The sequence below is a fragment of the Gorilla gorilla genome, chromosome 10, assembly GCF_029281585.2.
Source record: "Gorilla gorilla gorilla isolate KB3781 chromosome 10, NHGRI_mGorGor1-v2.1_pri, whole genome shotgun sequence".
NCBI lineage: Eukaryota > Metazoa > Chordata > Mammalia > Primates > Hominidae > Gorilla > Gorilla gorilla.
The window spans coordinates 76,074,607-76,092,961 of record NC_073234.2 but is presented as its reverse complement, the minus strand read 5'-3'; the positions used below and the strand labels follow the sequence as shown (position 1 = coordinate 76,092,961).

The following is an 18,355-nucleotide window of genomic DNA, read 5'->3' as shown; positions in this document are numbered from 1 at the left end:
AAGCCATACTGAATAGGGTGGGCCCCTAATCCAATATGATTTGTGTCCTTATATAATAATAATTTAAAAAAAGGAAACTTGGATATATATACTCAGATGGAGAATGCCATGTGAAGAATGAAGTTTTGTTGCCACAAACCAAGAAACTACTAGAAGCCAGGAAAGGTATGAACAGATCTCTCCCTAAGGCCCTCAGAAGTATCACAGACCTACTGACACTTTGATCTTGGACTTCTAGTCTCCAGAACTACGAGACAATAAATTTCTTTTCTTTAAGCACTCAGTTTGTGGCAATTCCTTACTTGGCAGACTTAGGAAACTAATACAGTAGATTTGGAGTTGAGTGGGTTCCTGGAATCTGCATTTTTAACAAGTACTCCGGGTGCATTAGAAATAAATGTTCCACGGGCCACACTTTGAGAAACATTGGGAGAAGGATCTAAGAAGAAGAAGAAACTCAGGTAACAAAGTGGAAGGTAACAAGTAAGTGCTTACTGTTCTCCCAATTTATTAGCAATTATAAATTGACTTAAGGTCCATTTGCATTCCGCCAGGAATGTTCTCCACTCCCTATTTCTTTTTTTCTTTTTTTTCTTTTCTTTTCTTTTTTTTTTTTTTTTTTTTGAGACGGAGTCTCGCTCTGTCACCCAGGCTGGAGTGCAGTGGCACAATCTCGGCTCACTGCAACTTCCGCCTCCCAGGTTCAAGCGATTCTCCTGCTTCAGCCCCCTGAGTAGCTGGAATTACAGGTGCGCGCCAACACGCCCGGCTAATTTTTGTATTTTTAGTAGAGACTGGGTTTCACCACGTTGGCCAGGCTGGTCTCGAACTCCTGACATCGTGATCTGCCCGCCTCGGCCTCCCAAAGTGCTGGGATTACAGGGGTGAGCCACCGCGCCAGGCCTCCACTCCGTATTTCTTCCCACCATTTGTGGAAAACTCGTATTTATACTTTAAAACAGGTTGAAAAGCACCACTCTCCTTCCCTTGTTTCCCCTCACTGAAATTTCATCATTTCCAACTGTGTGTTACCCCATTTTAGATACTTCAATTGTTACAGTTGTAAAGCTGTATTGTAATTAATTTGTTTAATCTGTATCCTATAAGCAGAGTTGTCGTCACGTTCTTCTTGGTATTCTTGGCTTCTAGCCCAGTGCCAAGTACAAAGAATGCACTCCACATTTTCCCTTAATTAATGAATTAAATAAGTAATTACATTCTCCACTTCCTCTGGTTTTAATTATAGAAAATGTCTTGATGGAAACCACATTTAAGAAAATCAGACAGAGATACTCTCATAGCTACATGTTAGCCTGTCTCCTTGCTGAAAACATGGCAATTGAGAAGTGCAGAAAAACAAAATGAGCAGCTTTATCATATTTAACTAATGCAGGATGAGAACCTTGAATCACAAAACAATGCATATTCCCACAAAAGACGACATGAAATATTTTTTCAAAGCAGAGTAAATTGCATTAGCTTTTAATTAACTGCTGGAGAGGTACTAAAACATTTCCGCCAAGTTGCAATAAGAAAATTTAGTGGGAACGTCTATCACTACTGAAAGTTACTAGGTTGGGACCAATTTTCAAGTTTAGCAACATTCGAGATAAGGATACCGTGTGACAGCTTTGACCATCTCCCGTTTGCAGAAACTGGTTTGGGACTCCTACCTGTCCGCCCGATCCAGGTAAGGAAAGCCATTGCTGAGAAGAGGGCCGACCCACCCCAAGGTATGAGTTATTTCCCAAACCGACCCGCTTCGCTGTAAAATATGACCGGCTCTTGATTACGTTATTTAACACTGGTGAAGCAGAATCAGTGGTCGCCCCTCCACCTGTCTGCCTCATTTGCCTTGCTCACCATTAAGAGTCAAGCTCCACCGCAGTAGTCCGCAGAGTCGGAGCAGAAATTGTGTGGACAAACGCTCCCGGGTTGCCCGGACGACAGGCCCCGCCCACTTGAGCTCCAGGAAAAGAGCGCAGCCGCGCGGAGGCTCTTCCGGCCGGCGCCCCGCCCCCTTTACTGACAGGTTGCCCACCTCCCCCAACCCCACCCCGCTTCCGCAGTAGACGGACAGAGGAGTCGAAGCGGTCGAGGGTTTTGCGGCTCCGGCGTGCTGGAAAGTGCGTGAGTGCCGCCGTCGGGGAGTTTTGTTCCATTTCCCGGATCCTGGGGTCTGGAGGCGAAATATGCTCTGGGCGAGGACCACCGGGTGTGGGAAGAGGGTTCTGAGCGTCTCCTGACGTTGCCAGTTTATTTCCTAGAGTGTGTTGGGTCTTTCTGTGAGGGTTTCGAGAAGGAAACCGGCATGCGACTGGTTCATGCAGCGGACACCCGGTGGGAGGCCTGGGCCACTGCCGTTTAAGCCAGCAGGGGGATGGGGCTCATTCGGCAATTTAAAGAGAGAAATAAGTTGGCTCCAGAGGGTTGGTTATTTTAAGATTAATGACCTTCGGATTCTTCTTTCTGCTCTATTGTTTACTTTCTGTGCAGCGTACGCGTCCTTTTTCCTAAGAGCGCCCTAAACAAGAATTGAAAATGAAGCAACTCCTGGGTAAAATATTCCTTAACATGAAGATCGCTGAGGCCCCAAAGACTTATTAGTTTCCCGAGGTCACAGACTAATTGTACTAACCACACAACCTTCAGAATTTCAGTCTCCTCCCACATGAAGAAACGCCGGCACCTTACACCGACAGGAAAACTACAATTAAGTGAGGCTGTTCTCCTCAAGCCCGACTGAGTTCTCTGTAATTGTAGGGCATACCTACACCCTGTTTTAGCATTATGAGACCTGAAATACTTTTAAATTACTGGCACCATTTCTCATCTCTGAATTATAAGTTTATAATGCTCGATCCCTTCCAGTGTTATTGACTACATGCATTATTCATAGATAAGTAGTAGGACTAAGCTAGTCTTTGTGGGTTAAAGTGTTATTATCCCTATTGTAACCTGTAACTATTATAGGTTGTGTAATAGTTATTAGCATTTTACATCCATATCCTGGTAGCAAGATAAAAACATTTTAATAGCGACTTCGTACAGAGTTCTTACTCAGTTTACCATAGCTGTTTGATATGAAAGTTAAGGCTTCCTTTTAAATTAGTTTCAGTAAAACTAATGTTTAATGATAAAACACCTCAGTCAACTCAAATTAGGATTCATCGGGGTAAGGAGATAGTGCAGTAATCCCAAGTTACCTTAAAATAGTGGGCTTTTAGAGGAAAGGCTTTACTGAAGCTCTCACTGTATCTACCCCATGGGGAACAATGGTTAACAACTTTGGGCACCACATAACCCCCAGTAAAATGACAATTTTCCATTAGCCTGGAACTGGAACTGGTTAAGTCCTAACTCCTTAGCCTAGAATGACAGGGGGGAAAAACTACCTATGGGGACTGCGACCGCTGTCTCATCCAGCGCACACATCCAAGTTTTCAGAATAATAGGGGGCTTCTCTTAGTCCTTAACTCTTGGCTCTTTACTTAAAACAGTAACCTCCATGACTTCATGCAGAGTTCAAGAGCAGCCTCAGGGCCCTGCTGAACTCAAAATTGTTTATTCAGTACATTGTGAACCCAAGGAGACCTATTTCTCTTAGTGGCTAAAGTAAACCTAAATGCTTCAAGGTCAACTGCATAAAGATAAACTGCAGTGCCTGGTGTGGTGGCTCACGCCTGTAATCCCAGCACTTTGAGAGGCCAAGGTGGGTGGATCACTAGGTCTGGAGATCGAGACCATCTTGGATAACACGGTGAAACCCTGTCTCTACTAAAATAATACAAAAAATTAGCCAGGCGTGGTGACCAGCACCTGTAATCCCAGCTGCTCTGGAGGCTGAGACAGGAATCGCTTGAACCCGGGAGAGGGAGGTTGCGGTGAGCCAAGATCGCACCACTACACTCCAGCCGGGTCAACAGAGCAAGACTCCGTCTCAAAAAAAAAAAAGATAAACTGCATTAATTCATATAAGTTAACATATCAAAGAAGAACAAATTTACCATAGCCACACTAGTTACATTTTTGCTGGGCAAGTGTTTTATGATACATAATTTGTAAAAAGACCAACAACTTAAAAGGACAACTTAAGCCAGGTCCCTGAAAGCTTTCACAAGTTACAAATTGTGAATTAAATGAAGCTGTGCTGTTAGGCATTAAACAGGTTATAGTTTGCAATTCAAAATTACATCTATGTAGATTTAATTTTAAATTATGTGAAAAGAACATGGTTCCCAAGAGGTGTTTTTTGTTTGTTTTGTTTTGAGACAGGGTCTCAAAATGAATTTTGCCCAGGTTGGAGTGGTGGAACAATCACGGCTCACTACAGCCTCAACCTCCTGGGCTCAAGCGATCCTCCCACCTCAGCCTCTCAAATAGCTGAGACTACAGGCACACGCCACCATGCCTGGCTAATATTTTTTTACTTTTAGTAGAGCCAAGATCTCACTCACTATGTTGCCCAGGCTGGTCTCAAACTCCTGAGCTCAAGCCATCCTCCAGCCCTGGCCTCCCAAAGTGCTGAGATTACAGGTACAAGCCACCATGCCCAGCCTAAGAATCATTCTTAGTAAGATTATTTCACACTGCTAATGGCTCTCTGCCAAAAGAAAAAAAAGGAAGTTTAAAGAATGAAGTAGTTAATATAGTGGGTTAAATACCCTCATCTAATTTTACTCCCTTCCAAAACTAAATCTACAGTAAAATGATATAAAAATAAATTGGAAAAATGGGGACAGGAGATAACAGCAATAAAACTCAGAAGCTGGAAAACAGGTGAATGAATGTGACTTAGCACACCAGAAAAACCCAATTCACTCTGCAGAATTCTCAAAAGGCACTGAAACACGTGCCCTGAAATTGGAAGTGGACTACATGAAAGCTATTTGAGAAACACCTCTAAGTAACTCTACCCCCTTACTCCCACAGAAGACTAGAGGTTTATTTCTGGACAAAGTAATACTAGTCCCTGGACTGGGGCATCCTCAGGCATTCTAGAGAAGCACACTGGAAACAAAGTTAAGTGAATTTAGGAATACATAATGCTGGATGCAGGGCCCGCATTCCTCTTTCACGTTTTAATGTTTAGTAGGCAAATCCTTAGAAGACTGGAAGACTCAACTCTGAGGAACTGACCAGCCCAGGAGGAGCAATCCAAGATACTGACATCAGAGGTTCCCCAGTAAAGGCCCAGCCAGAGCACCCTAAGTGAAGCCCAGAGTCTATATGCTTCACCCACGTATTCAGATCTAAAAAGCTTTTTTGTCTTTTCATTCATAAGAGTAGACAGAAAAGAATGACCAGACTTTGGAAGAAAGCTCAGAAGTGATAGAGACAGAAGCAAGCAGAAAAGCAATTTGAAGTAAAACAGCTCAGAAGTGATAAGAGACAAAAGCAAACAGAAAAGCAATTTGAAGTAAAACAACAGAAAATTTCAAGAAAGCAAGAATCAGTGAACTTGGAAAGAAAAAATGCCTACATAATATGCTTGTTATGTGAATTAGCTCATTAACTAGTAGTAAGTACAATTTAACAAGTATTAGTGTAGAAGTTTTTTTTTTCCCTAAGAAAGAGGAGCCAGAAAAGCAGTAAATGTATGACCTTCAGTAAGAAAAGGTCATGGCTTCACTGCTATGCTGGCGGCAAGTGCCTTTCAGATTTTTTCATTGATTCAAGTGTATATTCCCAGGGTTCCTTCCCCAGAGAGGCATACCCCAAGTTCTGTGTAGCCATCGACTGAGGACAGGTAGAGTCACATATCCTACCCACGAATTGGCAGCCTTGTGGTTTAGATGGATTTCTACTTCCATGTGTTATTTCAGCATCTCTTAGCTCTGTTCTTAGACTTTGGCTGGCATTTCTATTATTTTTTTAAGTTTTGCTGAAGTAGAATTGACACTGAATTACACTTACAAAGTATAATTCGATAAATTTGGTTCATATATATACACATCTATATATGCATATTTATAGATATATATGTGCTATATATATAGTATATATACTACATATAGTATATAGTATACATATTTTTGTTTCCATAGAAACAAAAATAAAAGGAATTACTATGTACTATATACTATATATATCTACTATATACTATATATCTACTATATACTACGTACTATGTACTACGTAGTACATATAGTACATATAGTACATACTGTACTGTTGTATATAGTAGATATATATAGTACATAAATATATATGTACTACGTAGTACATACTATGTAGTATATGGTAGATATATACACCATAGTATACTATATACTAAAAATGGCTGGCTACCTGTTTGTCAATATATATTTTAATATATTTTTGCAAGTAATAGAAATGCCAGCAAAAGTCTTAAGAACAGGGCTAAGTGGTGGGAAAACTACATACTATATACTATATAGTATCTATACTAATTATATAGATTTGTATATATACACATATGTATACATACATACATACACACACACACACACACACACAATGAAGCCATCACCACAATCAAGACAATAAATATATCCATTATCCACAAAGGTTGCCTTGTGCATCTTTGATTCCTTCCTGATCTCCAGCCCCTACTCCCATTCCCAGGCTACTCTATTATAATTTTTGAGTATTTTTAACATCTCTATAGTAGTCTCCAGCTATGCTGAGAGCAATCTGAGTGGTCAAAATTTACTGTCCAGGAAGAGCAGAAATGAACAACTCAATAGAACACTTGGAAGATGAAAATGAGAAAATCCCCCATACAACTGAATAAAAGGCCAGGCGCAGAGGCTCACACCTGTAATCCCAGCACTTTGGGAAACCAAGGAGAGTGGATCACCTCAGGTCAGGAGTTCGAGACCAGCCTGGCCAACATGGTGAAAAGCCATCTCTACTAAAAATACATAAATTAGCCATGCTTAGTGGCAGGCGCCTGTAATCCCAGCTACTTGGGAGGCTGAGGCAGGAGAATCACTTGAACCCAGAGGCGGAGGTTGCAATGAGTTGAGATCAGGCCACTGCTCTCCAGCCTGGGTGATAAGAGCGAAACTCCATGCTTAAAAAAAAAAGACAAATGGAAAATAGTACAGAAAAAAGGAAGAGAACATGTTTAGAAGTTCAAACATCCAAATAATAAAAGTTCCAGGAAGGGAGAAAAAAGGAGGAGGGAGGAAATCATGAATGAAATCATTTAAAATTTTTTCCCAAATTGAAGGAAACAAGTGTCCAGATTGTAAGGGCCAACTGAGTGTCCAGCACAATGGATAAAAATAAATCCATTATCAACACATCACTAACATTTCAAAATCTTCATGGAGAAGATTCTGTAAGTTTCTGGGGAGAGAGAGAAAAAATACATCACATACAGAGGATCACTTACCAGGACTGCTTTGAACTTCTTAATAGCAATGGTAAAAGCAAACAGATGAGCAACTACTTCAAAATGTTGAAAAGAAAATTATTTCCAGCTTTCAATTCTATACTCAGAGACAGGCTATCAAACAAATAGAGGGAGCCAGCCATTTTTAGACATCCAGGGTCTTATTTACCTTCCATGTACCCTTTTCAAGAAGTTAGGATGTGCTCCACAGAAACAAAAATAAAACCAGGAAATGGAACACTTTGGAATGTAGAAAATGGGATAATCAACATAGAGGATAGGCAAAAGGAATTTCTGGGAGCATGGTCAAGTAGGATTCCAGCACCACAGTTGTGCTGCTTGATGTAGAGAGCCGTCAGTCCAGAATCAAGCAGCATGACTCACATTGATGGCTGTTATCACCAAGATCCCTGCTGCCATTGTATCATCTTTTTAACCTGAGGACATTATGCCCAGGCAAGCCTGGCTCAGATTCTTACCGGTATTTGCTTTGTCTTGACCATGTGGTGATGAAATTCCTGCTCTCTTCTGTGCTGTGCTGACTGGACCAACTGAGGACACTCATTTTTACCCTTGTTTTTCAATCTATTCCTGAAAGCTGATGTTGGGCGTTGGTGAGCTTAAAGCAGAAAATAGTCTTCCTCCTTCCCATTTTTGCTATGTATTGGCCAGAAATCAGGTATCAATTCTACACTTTGATCTTTCCACATGCTTCAGTTGTGAGGAGCCCAGTATTCACTCATGACGTTGCAAATTAACTTCTCTAGAAGGGATCCATAAAGCCTGGAGAAGGTAAAGCCAGACTAGGACTGTTTGGCTTTAATTAACAGCAGCATTGTTGCCCTTTTCCTTGCTAGATTCGTGCTTGCTGCTCAAATTGCCAAAATTAAATATTTAGGGCAATGTTCATGAGTGCTGGGAAAACTAAAGAGAATAAGCAGGAAGTCATTAGAGGCTATCTTGGTAGAGATGGGGAAGGAGAAGCAACTGGAGAGGGGCACATGGGGGCTTCTAAGACTTTTGTTTCATAACTTGAATGATGGGTACCCAAATGTATATTTTACTTTCTTTAATTTGTACATTCATATTTTATGCAGTTTCTATGTCTAATACGTATAAAAATTTCAGATTAAATGAAATACATGAAGGCACTGGCACCCTGCCTTTCAAATTGTAAAAGGTGTAAATTTTGCAAAATGCCTAAAGGAGCAGGTGAGGTCACAGTGAGAATCTACACTATTGTACTTCGGGGTTCAACCCAAACAGAAGTAACAGGAGAACTTAAATTATGTAGCACATGATTTTTAATTGAGTATGGTACTGTAATTTTAATCCACATTTTCTGCTAGTTAACTATAAAATAACCCTTAAAACTGATCTAAAAGGCTATTCTAAAAATATAAGTTGCGGCCGGGCACGGTGGCTCACGCCTGTAATCCCAGCATTTTGGGAGGCCAAGGTGGGTGGATCACGAGGTGAGGAGATCAAGACCATCCTGGCCAACATGGTGAAACCCGTCTCTACTGAAATACAAAAAAAAAAAATTAGCCGGGCGTGGTGGCGCACACAGGTAGTCCCAGCTTACTTGGGAGGCTGAGGCAGGGGAATTGCTTGAATCAGGGAGGTGGAGGTTGCAGTAAGCTGAGATGGCACCACTGCACTCCAGCTTGGGGACAGAGCAAGAATCCATCTCAAAAAAAAAAAGTTGCTTCCTGCTTGCCCTTCAGAGTAATTCAGTCCAAAAGTCATTACGTGGGGCTGAGCAAGGCAGGCATCTGGGGAAGGTGGGGGCGAGAGAAAGGCTGGCAAGGTAGTAGCCCAGCAGGGGATACTGGAGCCCAAATGCAGTGAGGAGGGCCTCTGGGGCTAGGGACTTGTGCACAGCAGCAGCCTAGCAGGGGATGAGGAGGGCATCCTGTTAGGGTGAAGGAAATGGTGGCACAGGTTTTTGGAATGGGAACAAAAGGTGAGCCTTACCCAGGAGGGAGGAAATGGTGCAGTGTAAGTTGCTTGAGCCCAAGAAGGGTAGGTTGGGGGAAAGGGGGAAGAGAAGACCATGCATGTGGGATGGTGGCAGTGGCACTCTGGCATTAGGTGGCAGAGCTCAGAGAGTAGAGAGTGTGTGCCGAATGGTGACAGCAAGAGGATTTTGATTACATAGTGAGAGAAGGGGTGATGATTATAAAAAGTAAATTTATTAAGGACAAGTGGGAACCAGACTTCTCACTGTTCAGCAAGAGTATTAAACCCATGTAAAGAGGGGAAATGAAAATAAACCCTGTAGTATTGGAATTGAATGTTAGGTAGCAGATTATATAGAGATTAATATAAAAGTCATACACACATACAACACCTAAATCTGCACGTATATACACTTGCAGCTTTATCACTTAGAGGACCTGGGAACAGTGACAGTCCCATGGTGATTAGCATTTTTAGCACCCAGACCTTGGTTTCTAAAGCATTCCATCCAGATTATAGTTTCTAAATGCTATTCTCCATTAAAAGGACTAGGTTCCTTGGAGAAATAATTTTACAATGGACAATCTTAGCAAACACATTAATTGGGTAATCAAAGTTATCAATCACAATGGAACAAATTTCAGTTGCATCCACCTAATAGGATGCAATGTTAAGAGTTTACTATTCAACTCTAACAGGTAGTGGGAATTATTTTCTAGGTTTAGACTGTCATGATGCCTTTAAGTTTGGAGCCTCCTCTACAAAGTAGAGTTAACACATTACACATAAAGAAGCATGATTTCGCCTGTTCCTCAGGGACACCCTCTTACAGGTTGTTCATTTGGCCTCTTCACCACCAATCTTACTGCCCAGCTACTATTCCAACCTGCTTAACTCACCCAGTTTCTGCTAGTTTTCAGCCTCCCTTTGGATAAGCACCCATCAGTATTTGATCAGGCTTCTTCTGCTCAATGTCCTTCAAGTGGCTCTGGCCTTGCCTTGAGAGCAGGGTAAAGATAATCTCTTGTTTGTTGATAAGGAAAACTCAGGCTCAGCAAGGTTAATTAATCTGTACATTATGCAACTGGAACTTAAATCTAGTTTAACTCATTCCACTGTGGCATAAAAGGAGGTACACGTACCTATCTGTGATGACAATCCACTTTCTCTCTCATTTCCTTCATATGACTTCTCACAATCACAATTGTCTTTGCTTATGTCTCCCGTAGGAAAACGTCAATTATGTGACAGCAGGTAATTTTATCGGAAGTGTTTATAACTATATCCCAGTACGTGGAACGAAAAAGTTATCAAGAAATAGTTATTGATGTAAAAAAGGTTACCGTTTTCTCAATGTGTATAACCTTTTTTTATTTTTTTAAGACTACAATGCAGCTAATTGCAAAAAAATTTTCCTTTCTTTAGGTATGTTATGCATAAAAGTGGATAATTTACATGATAAATGAAAATGGCCAATTCTTTAAGAGGAGAAGTACTAAAACTTTATAAAAATGTAAGTAATTATGTTGCCAATTTTATAAAAATGTTATTATATGACATGGATTGTTTAGAAATATATAATCTTTCTTTTTGAAGCTGCTGTATCTTGGACGAGACTATCCAAAAGGAGCAGACTATTTTAAAAAGCGTTTGAAGAACATTTTCCTTAAAAACAAAGATGTGAAGAATCCAGAGAAGATCAAAGAACTTATTGCACAGGGCGAATTTGTAATGAAAGAGCTAGAAGCCTTGTACTTCCTTAGGAAATACAGAGCTATGAAACAACGCTATTATTCAGATACCAACAAAACTAACTGATCATTACTACTTTAATTTAGCTATCAGTGCCAGCTGTTTATGTATACCAGATGTCGTAAAATAATTCTAACTTAAAATGGGAAGATATACATGTTGTGTAAAAAATCCCTGAGCTGCCCTACTGAACTAAATAGGTTTCAACTTCTGTTCATATGGAGAAATTATCAGCAACTTTTTGCTCAATTTTGATACAAACATAGCAATTTAGCTATACTACCGATCATAAATTAAAGAGCACCCAATTTTGAATGAAAATATAATACACTTAATCCTCTAACTTAATAGGACTTAGCCAATTATTTTTAGCTTATTTCTCCATTTTACTGACAAGAGAATGCCATTTACCGAACATTTAATAAGCAAAATAATTTCTTACTTACTTCTCTTAACTTTTGAAAGGAATCCCTTATTTTTTCACCCAGTTTGGTATATTAACAGCACATACTCAAGGTTCACTACAAAACAAACAGTTCCTGGTAATGATTTAAATGTAGTTATAGAAATAAATAATATGTATGGAGTCATTACTTCTGACTTTGAAATAGCCTGCTGGTGACTGGTATTACATATATAACTATTCAATTATTTCCATTATTAATGTTGCTGCTGCTACCTTTGGGCCTAAAACCAAGTCACCTGTTGTGTATCAATTACCTTCTTTGATAAAAGGAAATAAATAATGTTATCCTATTTTTTTGTCATAAAGGCAGATTTGTTTTGCATCTACTTCTAAATATGGTTTTAAGTTTAAGCAAACACACCTTTACATAATATCCACAGCACCTTTTAGAAATAAAGGATACTTCTAACAAGCTACATAAAAGATTCACTGGTATATTATAGTGTCTATGGCTTATAAAGTATTCCATATCCATTTCGGGGCAAACAGTTCAAATTCCATGAATAAATACACACTCATAGTCACTGTAACTATTTTTATTACATTACAATAATTAGGAGTAGTACAGTTCATGACAAAAATATTACAAATTTTAGATCACTTCACAGCACATACTCCTATAAACATTTAAAAGTTAATTTCAATTAAAAGAGTGGTCATTTTTAATGTTTGATATGACCAACATTCCTAGGTCAGCGCAACCAAATGATGGAAAAACAACTGGATCACACTGCATATGTCCCACAAAAGAAAGCACAATGTACAAAATGTGCATGTTTCAGTTTACACTATACAAAAATAGTTAAAATACATTCCAGGTAAACATGTTACATTAAGAAATAGTACTAGTAAGAAATTGGCACTCAAGGAAAAATGCAAAAGTATTTTCAACATGAAAACACAAGACAGTGGAATTGGAAACTTTCGGATAAAACACTGTAACCCAGTTAGCTCTGTGGGGGTGTCGGGGGAGAGATGGGCCCTCAACATTTCTGCAGATAACTTTTTTTTTCCCCTAAATTCATCTAAATTACCTATCATTATCCCAAACAGGCACTTCAAACTATTAAACTAAAACACAGATCTTAATCTAGTTATGACTATTCTTCAAGAACTCATGTATCTTTAGAAAGAAATTTTCATTTTATGGCAGCTATTCAGTTTCTCAATGCAGAATTCATGCTATCCAGTATTAACACAGAAGTTACTAAATATAAATTCAGCTTTAAGGTAACTGCTGGGTTCTAAAAAACATTACTACATAATTATCAAGAAATCATTACTTTTTGACAAATGGAAATCTTCAGATAGTTTTTGCTGTCTAAAAAAAAATCCCCTAAAAAAATGTTATATACTGTTTGAAGAAAAAATGGTTAGAAGAAAAAAAAAAAATCAGTGGAATACAAATGAGATGAACTTGTGCAAACTGTAACTTAACATGCCCCACAAAGTTTCTATGTATATATTAGGACAAAATTGTGCAATGGTGACAACAGTTTTGATAACCTATAAAAGTTAGGTTCTAAATTCCTATGCAGTGTGACTCAGTTAAATAGAGCCTAGAATGCCTACTTGGGAACATTCACTCAAATGATACAATATACGTCTGCTATATTCTTCCACAAACATGTTAATGCCTAAGTCTATGTAATTTAGCTTTTTTTAAAAAAAACTTCAACAAGGATTTTTATCTTTAAGGCTGTAATAATTAGGTAACATTTATTTCTAGAATTCTCCCCCTTTAAAATCTCTACAAAAACAAATCTTTTGTCAAACCATTCAAAGTTCACATAAAGGTAATTACCACTACCTTAAAAAAATGCCCATCTACATCAAAAATTCAAGAGGCCTAAATATCCCCTCATAAGCACTGCAGTTCCTGAAGTATGGCCATTTCTTTCTCTGTGTAGAAACGAGGTACTGTGTAAGTCTTAACACCCTACCTAAACAATGTTCCAAAGATCTGTAGTTTAGCATAGCAATTCAGAAATCATAGTGATTTTTACATAGAAGTTTCCTTGTCTGTGAACTAGTTCAGGCACCTGTTTATTTGTACCCAGATAAAACTATTAATTTTTAAGTATATTTTAATTACTTATGCAGAGAAAACTGGAATATTACACATTTGGGTCAATATGAATATCTGACATACACCTTAATGTGTACAGTAATTGTCCCAAAAGAATCACAGTTATGCCAAATAAAAAAAACAATATAATCAAGTTTACTCCTTTAAAACAATGAAGTGATTTACATAAAGTAGCTCGATCAAAGAGTTTCATTGGAATCGTAGCAAAACAATTATAGAGCTGGCACAGAGACCAAACCCCTTCTTTGCAAAACTAAAATACGCATCGTGTTATCTCTGGGTCATATACCAAAGGCCTTAGTAAGATATTACAGACCACACTAGCACTACCTAAGGACCGGGATTATGTCTCTTGTTTGGGGATACCATGTACCCAGTGCCTTGTGCGGTGACTGGCATCTGGTAGGCACTCAATAAATATTTGCTGAATAAATGAGTTCTGCAAAACAGGTTTATGAGGCCAAGGCGGGTGAATCACTTGAGGTCAGGAGTTTGAGACCAGCCTGGCCAACAGGGTGAAACCCCGTCTCTCCTAAAAATACAAAAATTAGTCAAGCGTGGTGGCACACGCCTGTAATCCCAGCTACTCAGGAGGCCGAGGCACGAGAATCACTTGAACCTGGGAGATGGAGGTTGCAGTGAGCTGAGATGGCGCCACTGTATTCCAGCCTGGGTGACAAGAGCAAGACTCTGACACCAAAAAAAAAAAAGAAGCTTCATGAATTAAAGTATTTTTCATTGCATGAAGATTTCTGGTTACTAAAACAATGGAATGTATTACTGTTACCAGGAGTAGTCCTAGTTGTAGATTACCTAAGGAATTCTTTCAGCACTATCTTTATTAAATTCTCCTTCCACTGGATAGGGTTCTGTCTATTCATACCAGGTTTGAAAAATCCTACTGTTGCTAATGGATTGGGCAGCAAAGAGATGTTCAAAGGATCAGCCACCACCTGAAAATTAGTGATTAGGTCAAATCCCTTTATGGTATCTGTCAGATTCTCTTGAGCCCTGAGGAAATAAGATGTAGGGCATTTCTGATGTGACTTAATGGGAAAACTTCATGGAGATATCCACAGCAGCAGTAAATCTTATGGTTAGGGGAATTACAAGTATTAAAACTGCATCAAGTCATGGGGCATGTGGAAGGTAGGCAGGCAAGATGACACTAATATGGAAGGAGAGTCCTAAAACGAGAATGGATATTCAAATATAAACTTCACCTCTTGCACAATTTTGCCCAAGACTGGCACTGAAGATGGTGTAACATAGGTTAAAAAGTTACAGATTGTGCTGAGCTTGACAAATAAGTGTATCCTTATGTAAACGGAATATAAATCACATAGTTGTAAAAAAAAAAAACTAAGAGTTTGAGATGACTTCTTTTAACATGAAGAAATGGATAGTAAGTGATGTCCTCAAAATCAGAGTCCTAAAAGACACCTATCTAGAACCTAAGTCACCTTCTCCCTAGTCCAGTGATACTTTCACCTCACCATGCCATCTCACTTCATATATTTTAAAATAAGTAATATTTTAAATTTATCAAAAGGATTGTTTTTATTTTTATTTTAAAGCATTATTAAATATGGATCAGACTTGAAAAGTGTTTATGAAATGTTAATTTAACCAGTTTTAAGAGAACTAGCCAAACCTAGAGATTGTAAAACTTTTTCACTTCATTGTTTAAAAAAAAAATTAATGTCTTGGCACACCACCACCCCAAAATCTCAACTTTTGAGTTAATATTTAAAAGTAATTTTTAAAAAAGAGTTTGTTTTCTTAAGAAACAAAAGCAATGCTCTTGATTTGTCAGCAGGACCACCACAGAGTGAGATTGTATCTTGTTGAGCTATCCAAACTGCCCTAGTCCCTCCCCATTTTGACTAACCAATGCATGACAACACTGGATGACCGTGGGGACACAGTCCATGCTGTGAAACTCTCTATGAAAGCTCAAAGGTTCACACAGGGCCTGGACTTGCAACCTTGGTCTCTTCAACACCTAATAAGCTATAACTGGCCCAAATAATCTTTTAATGTCACAAGCAGAATTAAAACTATCTTCAAAGACTCAAGTTGAAGAAAAGATTTAAAGTTATACTATGAAAGAGCAGTCTGACACAGGGAAACTACATTTAATTCCTATGAGAATTTTTTATACTTGTTAAAATCTTTTCAATTATTATAAAAATTTAGTAGCATGTAAATATAGCCCCAAAATGGTTGCTATAATAATCCCCATTTCATACTGGGTCTGCCTTAACAGGAAAAGCTATTAGGAGTCTTTATAGTAATTTATCTAATGTGAAAAGGAAATGGCCTTATAATAGTTTCCATTGCCTTGTAATTTTTTTCAATTTTTTTCTTTTTATAGAAAAAATATAATATTTTGGGGAGAGTGACCATGACTAATAGCAGTGGAAAGGAGACAAAACCTTTGTGAACAGTGTAACTTTACATTCATCAGGGATGACAAACTATAGGACATGATGCCTAGAAGAATCATCATCAGGAAGCCCATAAATTTGTGTTCCCTCAATATTTCAGTAAAACCAATTAGAAGGTCTCAACTGAAATTATAATTAGTAATTAATCCATTTATGTGACTAGATAAAACACAGAATAGGGATGATTCAAAAGCTTCATTAATTTGTTTCACACCAACATTCACAATTGGTAAGAAAAATAAGAAGTAATCAACTGCATGCACCAAAAACCCCAAGACAGAAATCTTAGGTATTCAGTTTCTTTTTCACAGGCATTGCTAGTTCAAAAACCAAAACTCTGGGAATACTGGCACTTAGAGGAAAAAAAAACTTCCACTGTCATTTTAAAATAAGCATTTAAGGTAAAAGCTAACAGTCTGCATGGAGCAGGAAAAAAAATTAGGTAATGCTAAAACAAATGCTAATAATTTAGTGTAATGTACAAAAATTACCACTTGTACTAGTATGCCTTAAGAAAAAAGTACAAATTGTATTTACATAATTACACACTTTGTCTTTGACTTCTTTTTCTTCTTTTTACCATCTTTGCTCATCTTTTCTTTATGTTTTCGAATTTCTCGAACTAATGTATAGAAGGCATCATCAACACCCTGAAATACATAAAAAGTATTAAAATGTGAATATATACGATGGCTTCATGTGTACAGGTAACAAATTTCCATTATTAATGGAAAAAATATTAAGAAAGGATTCTTTATGTTTCTCTTCAGGCAACTGAATGTATATTACATATATTAGGACTTTTAGAATTCTTAAATGTCATCCGCATAGGTGTTTTATCAATATTATAAACAGGAACACTAATTTTCACAAAAGACAAGGATAACCAATGGCACAGAATTTTAAATAAGGTAACGACTTTTTCACAGGAGAACTTAATTTGCTACTATTTTTTTCCACATTGGCAAACCTAAGTCACCAAAATCCAAATGCATGTGTGTGTGTGTACACTTAATTGTCCTTATGTTTCTGGACTTTAGATATAAGCCATGCAACTATAAACTATGTTCATATATCTTCACACACAGTAACAGTATTTGAGCTCCAGTTCTATACTTACGTAAAATCCATTGAATTTAAAAATTTACCAAGAAGTAAACAGTATTCGAACATCCTATTCCAATAATTTATCAACAAGTAAACAGTATCTAAACATATTATTTCAGTTTTCAAATGATATATATTAAGGGATTAGTTTCAATTCATATATTTATCATTAAGAAAAAGGTTTAAAGTGACCCCAACACGGGAGAATACCACTTTAAAAAAAACACTAATACCTCAGATTTGTGGAGAAATTAGCTACATCATTTGAAAGGTCTTATAGTTTACAAATTTGGAGGAGATTCCTTCTATCCCGTAAAGTTTTAATTTCTGTTGTATTCAAAAGCTTGCCACATAAAGCCAAATATCCTGTCTTCATAACAGTTAGTCATTGTGACCACCATCTATTTATGATTAAAGCAAAGTTATTTAAATTTAATGGCTAAAAGTGATTTTAAGCCATAATAATTTTCAACCTAATAATCTACAGTGTGAAAAATGGCACTCTCAAAGTGGTAGTAGATTTTAAACCTGCAATACTTAAATTATGCAAGATCCATACACAAGTCAATTCTTGTCATGTCTCCAATTAAAAGAAAAATATAAATAAAAGCAAAAAATGAAGAAAAAATGTGATTCTCTCTGTATTTTAAAGCCTGTTCAACAACTGAGTAGTAACTATAAAAAGAAAATCTGTTAACCTCACAATACTTCCAAACCTAGACAGCAGAGGGAGTCTTAGAAACAAATACCCAACACATTAAGTTGTATAAATCAAGCCACTTTAAGAACAATGAAAACTGGGTTTTTACTCATTGTAATCACTTTGTAGGATATTATAAACTGTGTAAATAAATGTATTAAAAAATTATATGTGTAAAAATATTCAAGTTATATTATCTTGAAATTAATTTAAAATGTTAAGTGGGCCGGGTGCGGTGGCTCAAGCCTGTAATCCCAGCACTTTGGGAGGCCAAGACGGGTGGATCACTTGAGGTGAGGAGTTTCAGACCAGCCTGGCCAACATGGTGAAACCCCGTCTCTACTAAAAATACAAAAATTAGCTGGGTGTGGTAGCAGGTGCCTGTAATCCCAGCTACTCAGGAGGCTGAGGCAGGAGAATTGCTTGAACCCGGAGAATTGCTTGAACCCGGAGAGGCGAAGTGCGT

At 37.9% G+C, this 18,355-nt stretch overlaps 3 protein-coding genes across 12 annotated transcripts in view; 1 reads left to right on the top strand and 2 right to left on the bottom strand.

Annotated features, from left to right (window-relative positions):
- Positions 1-2,016, bottom strand: part of DNAI7 (dynein axonemal intermediate chain 7) — a 100,473-nt gene extending 98,457 nt beyond the window's left edge. For 2 of the 3 annotated variants that reach the window (XM_031000872.3, XM_055358027.2), the window contains exon 1: positions 1,864-2,016. In XM_031000872.3, coding sequence (XP_030856732.2) covers positions 1,864-1,866 — 3 coding nt within the window. In that variant the 5' untranslated portion in view covers positions 1,867-2,016. Of the gene's footprint in view, positions 1-1,673 lie in introns of all 3 variants that reach the window. The other variant, XM_055358025.2, reaches the window with a different exon arrangement.
- Positions 2,012-11,833, top strand: ETFRF1 (electron transfer flavoprotein regulatory factor 1). Of its 4 annotated transcripts, XM_055358038.2 has the most exons (4): positions 2,026-2,126; positions 2,497-2,557; positions 10,751-10,838; positions 10,922-11,833. In XM_055358038.2, the coding sequence occupies exons 3-4, from the start codon at positions 10,788-10,790 to the stop codon at positions 11,141-11,143; spliced, it is 273 nt and encodes a 90-aa protein (XP_055214013.1). In that variant the 5' UTR covers positions 2,026-2,126; positions 2,497-2,557; positions 10,751-10,787; the 3' UTR covers positions 11,144-11,833. The 4 variants fall into 4 exon arrangements, with proteins under 4 accessions (XP_018894593.1, XP_004052928.1, XP_055214013.1 ...); XM_019039048.3 differs by lacking the exon at positions 2,497-2,557 and having other exon boundaries at positions 2,012-2,130; XM_004052880.5 differs by lacking the exon at positions 2,497-2,557 and having other exon boundaries at positions 2,013-2,126.
- Positions 11,834-12,063: 230 nt separating this feature from the next.
- Positions 12,064-18,355, bottom strand: part of KRAS (KRAS proto-oncogene, GTPase) — a 121,870-nt gene continuing 115,578 nt past the window's right edge. For 3 of the 5 annotated variants that reach the window (XM_063694110.1, XM_063694111.1, XM_063694112.1), the window contains exon 6: positions 16,644-16,732. Coding sequence is in view for 2 of the 5 variants with exons in the window: in XM_063694113.1 (XP_063550183.1) it covers positions 16,616-16,732 (117 nt within the window). In the remaining 3 variants the exon portion in view is untranslated. Of the gene's footprint in view, positions 16,733-18,355 lie in introns of all 5 variants that reach the window. The other 2 variants (XM_063694113.1, XM_055358034.2) reach the window with 1 other exon arrangement.

Bases quoted from the DNA above. Each gene is read 5' to 3' on its own strand.
- ETFRF1 (XM_019039048.3), top strand. From the start codon at position 10,788: ATGAAAATGGCCAATTCTTTAAGAGGAGAAGTACTAAAACTTTATAAA. The intron at 10,839-10,921 runs GTAAGTAATTAT...TTCTTTTTGAAG, and splicing joins TACTAAAACTTTATAAAAAT to CTGCTGTATCTTGGACGAGA.